Source organism: Carica papaya, chromosome 1, assembly GCF_054855325.1.
Source record: "Carica papaya isolate Zhongbai chromosome 1, ASM5485532v1, whole genome shotgun sequence".
In the NCBI taxonomy this organism is placed as follows: domain Eukaryota; kingdom Viridiplantae; phylum Streptophyta; class Magnoliopsida; order Brassicales; family Caricaceae; genus Carica; species Carica papaya.
This window is the reverse complement of record NC_142309.1, coordinates 8,600,600-8,615,646: the sequence shown is the minus strand read 5'-3', so window position 1 is coordinate 8,615,646 and position 15,047 is coordinate 8,600,600. Positions and strand designations below refer to the sequence as shown.

At 38.0% G+C, this 15,047-nt stretch overlaps 1 protein-coding gene across 1 annotated transcript; it reads left to right on the top strand.

Moving 5' to 3' along the window:
• The first annotated feature begins 11,145 nt into the window (after window positions 1-11,145).
• LOC110808521 (zinc-finger homeodomain protein 8-like) lies at window positions 11,146-12,561 on the top strand. The gene has a single exon (XM_022034034.2). It carries the CDS (start codon window positions 11,390-11,392, stop codon window positions 12,371-12,373), a length of 984 nt encoding a protein of 327 aa, XP_021889726.1. The 5' UTR covers window positions 11,146-11,389; the 3' UTR covers window positions 12,374-12,561.
• The last annotated feature ends 2,486 nt before the right edge of the window (window positions 12,562-15,047 follow it).

The following is a 15,047-nucleotide window of genomic DNA, read 5'->3' as shown; positions in this document are numbered from 1 at the left end:
AGTTATCAAGTCTTCATACCCCGTCTGGTATGAGACACGTTCACGGTAGGGTTCCTTGTATACCCAATTTGCCCACCATCTCCCAGAATTTTCAGAAAGGCTGTCGCTTCATCCAGTCAATTAATCACACAAGTTTTCCGTTCACCTTTAATCTCCATTTTTCTAATTCAACCGTAAACACGTAAAACAACATTACATACATTCAAAGATATAAAATAAATCAATAAGGCACTATCATAAATTTAAACTGTAAAAATAATCAACAGAACAATAGATAATTTTTGGTTCTTCCTTCATTAGTAGTTCGTAATTAATTATGAACATTTTCTAAATTGTAAAAAATACCATATTTATTGTTAATTGGATTTTAATTCTATAAAAGAGAATAAAGTGAGAGATTCTTACTCAATTTTATGCCCAAAAGGCTAAACTGTTGATTACACCCATTGGCGGTCCCCAGACTCCATAAATTTTTTTTCGGGAATCAAAATGTGCTATAACTACCTATAAATATCTCAAACAAACCCTAAATCAGTATCAAGGCCCATTTTGGCCAATTTCATAATTCCGACACGATAGCTCCATCGTGCTCCGACGACGGCATCACCGCATGCGGCAGTGGTCTACCTCGAGTTGGCTATTTTCGGTCAGATTCGACCAATTTCACATTAATCCCTGCGAGAAAACATGTTAAAGGACCTCGGTTAACCAAAAAAAAAAAATCCTGAAACTCACCAGCGGCGGGGCTCTCCGGTACTGTGGCTCCTCCGGTGCTGCGGCTCCTCCACCTCACGTTGCGGTTGGGTGTTTTGCTTGGGTCAACTTGTAGAGATGGAAACAGTGATCACGATGGTGGAAAAATTAACAGAATGGGAATTGAAAAGGGCCTCATAAGTGGCGTTTTGTGGAATTCCCTGGGGTGGTGCCGCTGCCCGGCTTTGCCCATATTTTTCGGCCAATCAGCCGGTTTTTTTGCTTTGATTGACTATAGGTGTGTTTAAAATTGAATTCTGAGTAAAATTTTTTTTTTTACCTCTTTTGACGGTCGTAAAGGGCTGCGGCAACGACGGATGATGGTGGTCTCCTTCCTAGCAGCTGGGTCTTCTTCTCCAGCGAGGGGTTCTGATGGTTAGGGTTAGGGTTTGGTATGAATGGAGGTTATTTATATATGTTCACATTTAATATGGGTCGTCCATCTCGTTTGATCTGGACCGTCTGATCGCGATTAAATAGTGGATGAATCTGAACTGTTCATCACGATCTAATTTGAACCGTTCATCGTGATCTAATCTGGATCGTCTGATCACGTTTAAATCTGACTGTCTAATCGCATTTGGGGAGGGAACGCATCTGGGCCGTCCGTGCACATGGGAACGGATCTGGGTCGTCCGATCGCAGGCATGCGAATCACCCGTGCGGCATCGCGTTAGCGTCCGCTGCCACGCGGCGCGTCCTGATTCGTCGAGGCTACTGACCGGATATCCTACATGGTAAAACTTCTCTAAATAATATTTTAACCTCTGGTTTCTGATTTTTCTTTCAAAAATACCCCAGAACCCAAATTTTCACCACTTTTCTCCAAAATTATTTTTAATTTAATCCTTCATCAATTTTACTTCATTTTTACTCTAAATTAAAATTAAAAAATTAAAAAATTAAGAAATTATATTTATAAATAAATCTTAAATTGCATTAAAAATTATTTTAGGGTATTACAACTCTCTCCCCTTAAAAGAAATTTGGTCCCTCAAATGTGTCTCTCTTACTCTCAATCAAACAGCTGGGATATTTAGCGTTGAAATCTGATTCTAGCTCCCATGTGACCTCTCTCGGTGTGTGATTCTATCATAGGACCTTAATAAAAAAAAATTTCTGATTGTGGAGTAATATGCTCTTTTGGTCCTCAATGCCGACCGATACTTCTTTGTAGGACAGATCCTCCTAGAGTGAAAGAGACTTATCGGCGAAGTGTGAGAGGGGTCCGAGTTGTACTTGTGTAGTATGAACACATGAAACACATTATGAACCTTGAAAAGTTCTGGAGATAGTGTCAGTATGTAGGCGGCGGTACCAATTCTGTCTAGATTTCAAATGGTCTAATAAATCGGGGATTCAGTTTCTCCCGCTTGCCGAACCTAATAATTCCCTTGAAAAATTGACCTTGAGGAACACCCGATCGCCTTTTTTAAATTTCAAGTCCCTTCTCCGGGTGTCCGCATAACTCTTCTGCCCGCTCTGAGCCGTCTGAATGTTCTTTCTGATTTTAGCTATTTTGGCTGTAGTCTCCTCTACGATATCTGGGTTGAACAATTTTCTATCATCCACTTCTTCATAACATATCAGCGATCTGCATGTGCGGTCATACAATGCCTCATATAGAGCCATGTCAATACTTGCTTGGTAGCTGTTGTTGTAGGAGAATTCTATCAGAGGTAGATAGTCATCCCAATAGCCCCCGAAATTAAGAATACAAGCTCGGAGCATATCCTCAAGTGTGCGGATTGTCAATCGGTTTGAGAGTGGAATGCAGTACTAAGGGACAGTTTCGTTCCCATGGCTTGCTGAATGTTAGAATAAAAACGAGAAGTGAACTTGGGATTCCTGTTGGATACTACTGTCACTGGTATTCGATGTAATCTGATTATTTCTCAGATATATATTCTTGCCAATATATCTAATGGATTGATCATCTCGATAACCAAGAAGTGGAAAGATTTGGTAAGCCGGTCAACAATTACCCAGATGACATCATGTCCTGAGTGTGCCTTAAGTAATCCTGTCACGAAGTCCATGGTGCTATGTTTCCACTTCCACTCCGGAATTGGTAATGGCTGAAATAACCCACCTGAGTGTTGGTGCTCTACCTTGACCTGTTAACATACCAAATATTTAGAAACAATGTAACGACCCCGGAAATATTAAAATGAAATGAGTATTTAAATATATCAAATGCGGAAGCGAGATCAAAATTTCGGTTAACATCCCTTACACGAAAACCAAAAACGTACTTAAAATATAAAAGATTAAACTAACTAAAAGAGAAACTCGAAAATAAAGCTATGAGTATGACTACAGAGTCTCTAGGCATCCCTTTCGTCGTCCTCCTGCGGAACGGGCTCGGGAACCATGTCTTCCTGATCTGAAATGGTTAAATAAGGAGTGAGCTACACTAGCCCAGTAAGAACATCACGATATCTCACCGTCACGGAGGTAAAGGTGGGTAGAAAACACAAAAAGACCAATGTAGCATAATTCACAATAAACTCATTTATCAGTAATAAAACCCTTTACCATCCACTTAACTCGGTGGAATTTATGAAATAATATAAGAAAAACAATAACATTATCATAATCATGGAATAATATAAGCTGTAAAACATAACACTTATCACGCCTCTTGTAATTCAATCATTATACAACATATCTTTTTCTCATTTACCAGCCTACTAGTATCCGTGGGGGTCCATAGGGGTCCCGCTACCCGTTAACCTTTAACATTCATAATCAGTTTCCAGGGCCGTCCCCATACCCCGTCCGGTATGGGCGCCAAAATCATAAACCTCAATACCCCGTCTGATATGAGGGTGAAACGGGCCGTCCCCATACCCCGTCCGGTATGGGCGCCAAAACCATAAACCTCAATACCCCGTCCGGTATGAGGGTGAAACGGGCCGTCCCCATACCCCGTCCGGTATGGGCACCAAAACCATAAGATCTCCATACCCCGTCCGGCATGTGAGACCACAATCCCGGTAGGGTTCCCTACGGACCCGGTCCGTCCACCATCTCCCAGGATATCTAGTCAGGCTGACCTCATAATACAATTATCAGTCTACACAATCTTTTATTTTCCTTTTCCTCAGTCAGCATCATCAATTCACATTTAAACAAGCAAATCGTAATTCATGCCAAACAGACAACATACAGTATCAGTTTTTCAGTCATTCAACCCATAATTAATAAAAACGTAGTATATGCACACAAATCTGTAAAATGAACACATCAAACCTCATTTTGCATTTAAAGCTGTAAACATGCCAAATAACAGTAAATCACCAATCACACTAGACTCGGGCTCCATTAGCCACCTTAAGCAATTTCACACATTCGTTAATTCAAGAAATACCGTTTTATCATTTTGAACTTTAATACCGTGATAGGAAATAGGGTGAGGGGTCCTTACTCGTTTCGGGGTCCGAACACGGCTTCACAGTGCGCTTGCAGGCTGTCCCTAATTTTCTCTGAATTTTCCTCGGGGAACTGAAACGCACTACTGGTACCTGCACGTGTTCCAAAAAAAATCCCAAATTAGGCCCAGGGCCCCTTTCGGCCCAAATCACAACTCCGGCACGGCGGCGAGTCGCCTCGGTTTGGCTATTTTTGGCCGTTTCCGGCCGAATTCGGCCACATTCGCATCGGTCCCTGTGAGAAAACAACCCTAGGGCCCTCGGGGGGCCAAAAAATCACGGAAAAACGGAGCTTACCGGCGGCGGCGCTCTCGGGTGCGACGGCTCTCCGGCGAGGTTCGTGTTTTGGTGATTCGGCTCCAGTCAACCTGTAGAGAAAAGAATGGTGATCACGGTGATATAAAAATTGCATCAAACGGAGGCCAGGAAGGGCCTCATCGGAGGCAAAAACCGAGAAGGGGCGCGGCGGCGCCGCTGGGCTTCGGCCGTGTATTCCGGCCGTTTGGCCGGGATTTTGGCTCCGATTTGGCCACAGGAGGAATCAGCGTGGAAAAACGAGTCGGGGGTACGAAATTTACCTCGATCAGCGGTCGGAAGTTCCTCCGGTGCGGCGGCGGGTGGCGGCGGCCGGCTTCTAGTTCGTCTTCTCCGGCGAGCGGCAGGCGGCTAGGGTTTGTGGTCTGGTGTGGGGGTTCTATTTATAACCCCTTGCCCTTTGATCTCAGCCGTCCATTTTGTTTTAATCTGGGCCGTCCGTTTTTGATTAAATCTGGGGTCGTCCGTGCGTTTAAATCTAGGCCTTCCGATCGCGCCCACGCGGATCGCCAACGTGGCCTTTTTTGTAACGACGTGGTTTTGCCACGTGGCAGGTCCCGGAAGGCCGGGACTGCTGACCGGGCCTGCTGACGTGGCTGCTGACGTGGTTTTTTTTTTTCTCTTTCCTCCTCCTTTCCGGGCGCTACAAACAAAGTCCGCTATATCTCTTTTCATCCTATTCCACCAAAATCGAGGTCGCATACTTTAGTATATCTTAGTGCTTCCGGGATGCATGACAAATTTTGAGATATGGGCCTCTGTCATAATGTCCATTTTTTAACTCACTGTCACCCGTAACACACACTATGTCTTGAAATCTAAGCAACCATCGGCAGAGACTCAGAATTCTGAGTTAACTCCATATTCTGCATCTTTTTTGAGGACTGCTAGGGTGGGATCGGCGGGCTGAGCTTTTCTTATTCTCTGGATTAACTCAGGCTAAACATTCAGGCGGCTCAGTACCTATTGTGCAACCACTATCTGCTTGCATTCTAAAACCATCAAATGGGTTAATATATCTGCATTTTTCTTGTTGAGTGCATCGGCTACTACGTTATCCTTATTTGAGTGATACAAGATATCGTAATCATAGTGCTTGAGAAGTTCTATCCACATTCTTTGACACATGTTGAGATCCTTTTAAGTGAATATATGTTTCAAACTCTTGTGATCGGTATAGATCTGAAAGGTCTTCCCATACAAATAATGGCGTCAAGTCTTTAAGACGTGGATCATTGCGGCAAGCTCTAAGTAATGGGTGTGATAGCTTTTCTCATGACTCTTTAATTGTCTGGATCCATAGGCTATGACCTTCTTATACTGCATGGAAACACAACTCAAACCTAAGTAAGAGGTAGCACTATAAACAATATATCCACCCGATCTGCTCGGTAAGGCCAACACAGGTACAGTAGTTAGTTGCTTCTTTAGTTATGAGAAACTTCTTTCATAGTTATCATCCCACTCAAACTTGATATTTTTTTTTTGTGAGCCGAGTCAAAGGAGCAGGTAGACTAGAAAATTCTTCTACAAACCTGTGGTAATACCCTGCTATCCCCAGAAAGTTACAGATCTCCTTAACCAAGGTCAAGTTTTCCCATCCGAGCATTGCTTCAACTTTTCGGAGTTTATTGATACTCCATTCTTTGATATGATGTGTCCTAAGAAGGTAGTCTTCTCAAGTCAAAACTCATACTTACTCAATTTTGCATACAGCTTTTTCTCCCTGAGAAATTACAAAATCTTAGTAAGATAGTAAGTGTGTTCTTCTCTGCTCTTTGAATAGAACAAGATATCATCGATGAATACAATGATAAACTGATTCAGGAATTGTCTGAAAACTCTATTCATCAAGTCCATAAGGATGACTGGGGCTTAGGTTAGTCCAAATAGCATGATCAGGAACTCATAATGTCCTTACCTAGTTCAAAATACTGTTTTGAGAATGTTTTCTGCCCTGATTTTTACCTAATGGTAACCGGGTTGGCTTCTGTATCTTGCTGAATGAGATTGTAAGTCTTGCCTTGGATAGGAGGTTTGGCCTGATTCTGGTTCCTCGGGCACTCCCTTACATAATGTTGGGCGCTACCACATATACAACAAGTATTGTTGAGGTGATAACATAGCTGGTCCCCATGATCCTTGCCACAATGCTAACATATCTTTCTGCGTCCTGCTGTTGGAATCTGAGGGGGAGCCTGAGTCATCGGCCAAGGTCTCTTGTTCTGTTGAACATGTGCATTAGGTGCTAGTCTGCGGTGTGGAGCTGAGGGCTTTAGGTTTCCCTGCTGCTTGAGAGAAGGTGTGAAGGCTCCTCTCCACTAACTGTGTCTTGGCTAGAACAACCGAATAAGTACTGAGCTCGAGCACAAACAACTGCTGGACGGAGACCACTCGAACCTTCTAGCCTTTCTACCTTCGCCCATCATGCTCTCAGGAGAATATCGACCTAACTTTAGGAACTTGCGAGCATATTCTGATACAGTCATGTCCCCCTGGACTAAATGTGCAAACTTTATCTCCTTCATATGTCGGAGATGCTATGAGAGGCTCTCTGCGTGAAAGGCCGTCAAGAACTATTCTCAAGTGACTGGAAAGGGCAGAGTGACATTTTTGAGTTGCTACCTGCGGTCTGCTTCTCTCACTAGCATGTAGGTAGTAAGGATGACCTTCTATTCGGAGATCACCCTGAGGGTCTTGAAGGCCTTCTATGTCTCAGATAACCAGAACTCGACCTCTTCAAAAGAGGATCCCCCTACAAAAGTATAAGGATTTAGTCTTTTATACCTTTCTATGTAGCCTGGGTCCATAATGAGAGGAGATGGGTCCCATAGATGAAGACTGGACTTGGTTGATGATGGACTGGATGACCCTGCAGTAGTACTTGATGATACGATTTTAAGTCAATTGGCGAGTCTTTTTGTTCCGAGTTGACCATGTGGGTGTTTAAAATTGAGTTCCAAGTAAATGGAGAAATGTTTACCTCTTTTGGCGGTCAGAAATGGCTCTGGCTCTGGCGCAGCGGCAGGTGGCAATGGCCTCCTTCCCGGCGGTTGGATCTTCTTCTCCGGCGAGGGGGGTCTGGCGGTTAGGGTTAAGGTTTGTTGTGAAGGGGATTATTTATACATATTTTCTTTTGATCTGGGCCGTCCATCGTGTTTGATCTGGACCGTCCGATCGCAATTAAATAGGAAGTGAATCTGGACCATTCATTGCGATCTAATCTGAATCGTCTAATCACGTTTAAATAGAAAATGGATCTGAGCTGTCCGTGCGCGCGGGAGCAAAACTGGACTGTTCGATCGCGGGCACGTGGATCGCCCGTGTGGCACTGCATTAGCGTTTGTTGCCAAGCGGTGCGTTCTGGTTCGTCGGGGCAGCTGACCGGATATCCTACGTGGCACAACTTCTCTAAATTGTATTTTGACTCTTAGTTTCTATTTTTTTAAAAAAAAAAATACTATCGGAATCTTAATTTTCACTATTTTTTTAAAAATTATTTTCAATTTTATCCCCCGTCAATTTTTTTTTTTATTTTTACACTAAATTAAAATAGAAAATTACAAAAATTATATTTATAAATTAATTTTAAATTATATTAAAATTAAATTTGGGTATTACACAATACTTACAGAATGACAAAGAGAACGAACATGTGACATGGATTTGTAAAAATTCTACATATACCGATTTGGCTCACCTCTTCCTAGTTGGGCGTTAATAGTAGGATTTACATGCCGTTTATTTCTACCTATGTATAATTTTCATCATACAAAATATATTACATTCTCTAGAAAAAATACACAATTTTAGAAAAAAAAATTAAAGTTGAAAGTAATTAAAAGTCAAAAAAATTGTATTATAATTATTACCAATACTAATACAAAAATTATATAAACTTATACAAGAATTGAATAAGAAATAACCAAAAGAAAACATAAGAGAGTCACCCAATTATCTAATGGTTTGGTATTTGTTACTTTTACTCATCTCTATGAAAATTTGAGCTCGAGTCAGAGTTGTATATTTCATATGTATTACCGTTAAAAGGTTGTAAGTACCATTTTGATATTATTAATTGTGTTGTCATTAGTTTGCAAACATCACTTAATTATTAAATTTATAATTTTTGCTAAACAAACATAAAATAATTAGAGAAAAATCAAGAAGTAATTAATTACTTTTAATATTAGATATGTGTTAATTATTTTATGTATTAACATATATATATATATATAAATACATATTACGAATTTAGAGAATAAAACTAAACAATATTTCCATATTGTAAATAAAAAATTTCCAAAATTACATATTTTGTGTGTTTTTTTGATAGGGAGAAGCAATAGCTAGGTTTTAAAAATTTCAAAACAAAGAAGAATTGAAAAAGTAAAAGCAGATATTTATACACACACACACACGTATAAACATGGGTACATGCATAGTAATATAACGTAATGAAGTAATTATTCGAATACTAATACTGCCTCTAGGATAAGTAAGAGTATGGAATGGAAGTGTTGTTAAAATGGAAAAGAGGAAAATTTTCTTTTGGAAGTGTTTCTATATATTACATGTAATTTTTTTTTACTGTAAATAAAAGTCAAAAAATAAATTTTTATTTTGAATTAAGACCCAGATAATTACAAAGTCAAAATTCATTGGTTTATTATATGTGAATTTTAATGTAAGATAAAAATAAATTGAAATCACGGTTCACGTAACAAATGTAATTATAGATAATTCTATATAATTTGTAAAACTATATGTTTGCTTAATTTGATCAAATATGAAATTATTAATAACATTCATAATCTCAAAAGATTTCTTATCTTGAATAAAAAATATATTGCAACATGAAAGAAGAAGATAAACTTTAAAAATGAACTCCCAACTGGACCGTCGACTATACTAATAATAAATAATGAATATTAATTTGTTAGGATAATTATTTCATATTGGTCAATTATTTATACATTATCAGATGATATGTAATTAAAAAAAAAAAATTAAAAATTGAATTTGTATGTATGTTGACATTGACTTTTTTTTTTATTGATACGAGGTTCATCTTCATCTGGGTGAATAAAGGATATTAAATTCAAAATAAATAATATATGAATTTGAACGATAACTAATTTAAAATATGATCAATTAAATTAGTAGCTTATATACTCAGTTTATACATGTAAATATGCATATTTATTTTTATCTTATAGAATTTAACATAATTTTACATCCTCTAATTTCGTGTTAAAAATTAAAACAAATAATTTGAACCCGTCTGAATTGAATTGGATCAATGTTTTTTTTTTTTTTTTAATTTTTAAATATTTTTTTAGTGAGTAAATAACAAATATTTTTTTTTTAAAAAAAATATAAATGTATTGTTATTAATTTTACACAAACAGAAGCAGGGGGGTGTGAGTTTCAATACAAGACGCTGGGCTACACACCCCTCGATGATCAAACCCCTTAGCACACCCTCCATGATTGGTCTTCCTGACGTCATCCTCCATCCTCCTCTCCTCAATGCTCTAAATCTTATTGGTTTAATATTTAATACATTTTTTAAGCTCATATAATAATTGTTAATTAACACTAAAATCAGTGCCCTCAGCGGTTCCGAGGGTGGGAGAAAGTGAGAGTGTAGCCCGTAGGGGTACCTACGATTTAATTTTAATTTTAATTTGTTTAACTGAAGCTGACATATTAATTGTCAAAAAATTTTGACTTTTCACTAATTGTATGAAACCAAGACCCACCTTCGGATACGTGGCTGTCTGTATTGAAAAGTGTAGTCTCGTAGATTGCCACGTGACACCTGTTAACACGTGTCATCCGACCAGGGGAACCTTCTTTTAATTGTGATTATTGCGGCTATAATTATCGCCAGTCTCGTGTAAACTCCAAGGTTGGTGTGGTGATTATTCGGTGGGTTGGAGGGTATTTTGGTCAAACGGAAATGATGGAGCCCCCAATTCCCGGTACGGTTTCGAGACGTGGGGTTTCTTTTGTCAGATGGTTGAAAAGAGATGAGGGACGAGGACGAAACGGTGTCGTTTCATTTGGCAAAGAGACAACCCCGTTCAACGTCCGAAAGTTCTCTCAAGCCGACAAAAATACCTTTAAATTTTAGGCGCCTGCTGACCCAAACGCCCTCCGCTCTAATTTTTCGTTACAATTGAGTTAAAAAGACATGTCTGACACCGTCCCAGAGAATCTTAGTAAGAGAGAGGAAGGGTAATTTGGTCTTTTAAGGAGATGGGTTGCAAGAATAAAAAAAATTTGAAGTTGGGGGGGGTTACTGTTTTGGTCCAGCTCTTCAGTGCAACTTGACAAATGAAGATGGGTTACAGTGAATGGTCTCAGAATTTTTGCAGGTGTGGGGAAAGATTTATTTTTAACCCCACAAAATTATCAACCAATTCTGTGGGTCAAACCCAGTCATTACTTTAGAGAAGGTGTGAAAGTGATTAATTGTTAAGCAGGGGTAGCTGAGTCAAAAAAGAGAAGAAATTAATTAAAATCTCAAACAAAAATTTATTACCTCTCGTAACATCTAACCCCAAGTAGGGTCAACAATTAACCATGATTTAGAATAAGGGTTAAAACAACAAGTGGTTAAGAAGGACAACCACAAAACACAGATTTTTGTTATCAACAGTCATCACTGCTCATCATCATCTTCATCTTCATCTTCTTCCTCCTCCTCCTCCTCCTCCTCCTCCTCCCCCAAAAGGAAAAATACTGAAAACAACTTATTATCTTCTCCATCACTTCTCTCTTCTCAACTTTAACAAGACCCTTAACCTAACAAAAACACCTCTACTCCCATTTTTTTCCTTTTTATTTTACTTAAATATTTAACCCTAGATGTTTCAGCCATGGACATAGCCCCCACTCCAACACCTAAATCTCCTGAACCAGAGAGTGAAACCCCTACTCGGATCCAACCCGCCAAGCCAATTTCTTTCACCAACGGTGTTCTCAAGCGGAACCATCATCACCACCAACATCCTGTAATCATCACCTACAAGGAATGTCTCAAGAACCACGCCGCTTCCTTGGGTGGCCACGCTTTAGATGGCTGTGGAGAGTTCATGCCTTCACCTTCTTCAACCCCATCAGACCCAACATCCTTGAAGTGCGCCGCATGCGGATGCCACCGCAACTTCCATCGCCGTGACCCGGAAGACCCACCTCCCACAAACACCGCAACTACAGCTATAGAGTACCAGCCTCATCACCGCCATCACCCACCTCCACCACCGTCTCATCGCAGTCCCAATTCGGCTTCACCACCGCCTATCTCTTCCGCCTACTACCCTTCCGCACCGCATATGCTTCTCGCTCTCTCTGGGTCCGGACTCCATTCGCATCCGGATAACATCAACAGCAACAATAATCATCATATGGGTTCAAATTCCCACGTTAATTTGTCGTCGGCGGCAATTGCGGCGATGAGTAATCAGAATCCGAGTTCACGAAAGCGGTTCAGAACCAAGTTCAGTCAGTTTCAGAAGGATAGGATGCTGGAGTTTGCTGAGAGAGTTGGATGGAAGATGCAGAAGAGAGATGAGGATTTGGTGCAGGAATTTTGCAGTGAAGTGGGTGTGGATAAAGGGGTGTTGAAAGTTTGGATGCACAACAACAAGAACACTTTTGGGAAGAGGGATATCAATGGCGGTGGTGGTCGGACTGGTAATATCGACAGCAACGACAACAACAGCGAGAATAATCATAACGATAACAGTAATGATGGTAATAACAACGATGGCAGCCATGGACACAACCTGAACCATCATCGGTTCGAGAGTGATAGTCATGTGGCGCATGTTGGTACTAATGGATCTTCTTCTTCTTCTTGATCGTTTTGATGAAATAATAAATTTGTTAGATAGAGTAAGCATCTGGTATTAATTAGTTGTTTTTCTTCTTCTTCTTCTTCTTCTTCTTCTTTATTTTCTTTTTGGTTAGTTTAATCAATGATGAATCATTTTGTTGAGGATAAAATGGAACAAAATTGATCCAAAGGGAATTTATTTTCTTTCCTTCATTTTCCCTTATGGGTTGCCTAGTACATTTCTCATCTGTAATCCCCTTAAAAAAAGGAACTTTCTTTTCCTGGTTTGATCTAAGGAGGAGGGTTTTTTCTTCTTAAAATGTTTTTCATTAACAAATTTTCTTCTAAAACTAAAAAAAAAATTAAAGCTTTCAGTTAATAATCAGTCTCATGGTCTTCAGGCACTGAATAAAATCTCATTTCTGAATCTCATGTTTCCTTAGCTAGAGATCTAGTCTTGTGTCCGAGAGAAAGAAGCAAAAAGTGTGTACCCGCGGTTAGAGATTATTGTAATATATCCAATTAGCTTTATACAATACTTTAGTGCTTAATTTATATTTAAAAAAACAAAAAAAAAAAGATAGGATTTGATACCAGTTATTTATAAATAAAATAGATATGTCTAATGGAGCAGATTTAATTAATTATGTTTTCAATCATGAGCAATGGGTTTTGTTTTGCGTGTTTGAAAGTAGGTTTTTGTGTTTAAGATAATCTATTCAATTAATTAATGCATGGATTAATAATGATGTGAAATTCTAAGTGGTGTTTTTATTTAATCTAATTATAGAAGTACAAAAAGCATCATCTACTTTACCCTTTTGTTGTGTAAGAATATGTATATATATATATATATATAGATATAGAATTAGAGACTGGTCTTCTAGTATTTTTTTTGGAACCTAAACTGAACTACCACTAACAGTAATCATATGTAGTAATAGAATTTAACGTGGGGATTTGATTGATTAATTAAATCAAAATTTCCTGATTAGGGAATCAGAGACGAAGGTTTGGTATTATTAAACGAGACTTTGTAATTGGTGACGAGAAATCGTAACTAATCTTGTTTTGTGGGGACATGGTTGCCTACTCTCTATAAACAGTGACATTTCATATCAATCACGCTGACAACTTATCATTTCAATTTAATTATTATTTTTCTTAATTAAAATTATATAATTAAGTAATATTTAAATTAGATCCATCGTTCTATTGTTATGTTGAATTATGGATCATGTGGGTGAAGTTTGTTAAATGTGAATATTTATAAATAGAAAATTATAAATAAGCTTTCCCAAGCCTTTTATTTATATTTTTCATGGCATATTTTGTTAGGTATATCTAACCAACATTACACCTTGAACTATTTGTTTTTTCTTTTTCTAAAAAAAAGATAAACGTATATATATATATATATATATAGTGGTAAATTATATATATGGTTGTTTGGATCGCACCAAAAATGAAGTAATAATGATGGAATAAAACTTTGAAGTGAAATGAAATTGATAATTTTTTATTGGAAAATTATATGTCCCTACATCACTCCAACCACATGCACATTACAATTTTGATTTTAGTTGGTAATTTATCCTTCACGTCATCCCCTTTGGCCATACCTTCTTAATGCCCCTACGAGCGATATATATACTTATGTCCCTTATTCTCACATGTCTCCCCATACCCTCCACCATAACAGACACATATATATTATATGATAATAATTTTTATAACCATGAAATGATTAGTTTTGTGTTGTAGGATAATTTATTACGTAAAAAAAAAAAAAATGAAATCATTGATTAGGTTGATTAATTACAAAGCAAACCCTCTATTTTGTGTAAAGTTATTATTATTTTTTTTAATCTTCGAGATTAAATTAATAATGGATTTGGCCTTAATGTTGTTGTTGAAATTAATAAAAAAACAATAAAATATGCTTAAATTGTCAATTATTGTCGACAAATTTCTGTGTCAGATGGTAAATTTTCTAGTTAGACAATGATGTTTCTCTTTACTTGGATAATTCAGCTAAACCCATAACATATTTTTTAATTTTAATTTTTTAAGATCTAATCATAATCACGGGTGTTAATTATAGTAACACTGATATTTTTAGTAATATTAATATCATATTAACGAAACCATAGAGCAGTAAATTTTTTATGAGTCGGCAGGAAATTTTTGTTTGGTTTCTGGGTGGTTTTTTGAAGAGTGCAGAGAGGGTGTGGTGTAATAATGGTGAAACTAAAAAACAGTAAGTTGTATGGGCATATTTTTAATATTATTTTTTTTCAATTAATTAATTTAAAAATTAGAGAAGACAAGTTAGGTATTCTTTTATGTACTACCCGGCTGGTTGTGTTATAATGCCCCCCCACCACCTTTCATACTGTAAGTCCAAATAGAGAGTCCACTACCCAGCACACATCAACTCACAAGACCGTGTTAAATCTCAAATTGTGCAAATTTTTAATTTTAATTGCTGAAAAGATGAATAGATTTGAATGGGTGAAAACTCAAAAGTGAAATCAACTGAAGAGGAGACTGGTTATATAACAAATATTTGGGACTACCTACAATTATTGGGAGATCTTTTAAAGACACATTTAGCTTCTTGGCGAAGAGGGTCGCAAAAAGGATCTAAGGTTAGAAAATGGAAAAGCTTTTACGACCAAGAAAAGGAATAATGCTTA

Excerpts from the sequence above, each read along its gene's own strand:
- LOC110808521 (XM_022034034.2), top strand. The coding sequence starts at position 11,390 with ATGGACATAGCCCCCACTCCAACACCTAAATCTCCTGAACCAGAGAGT.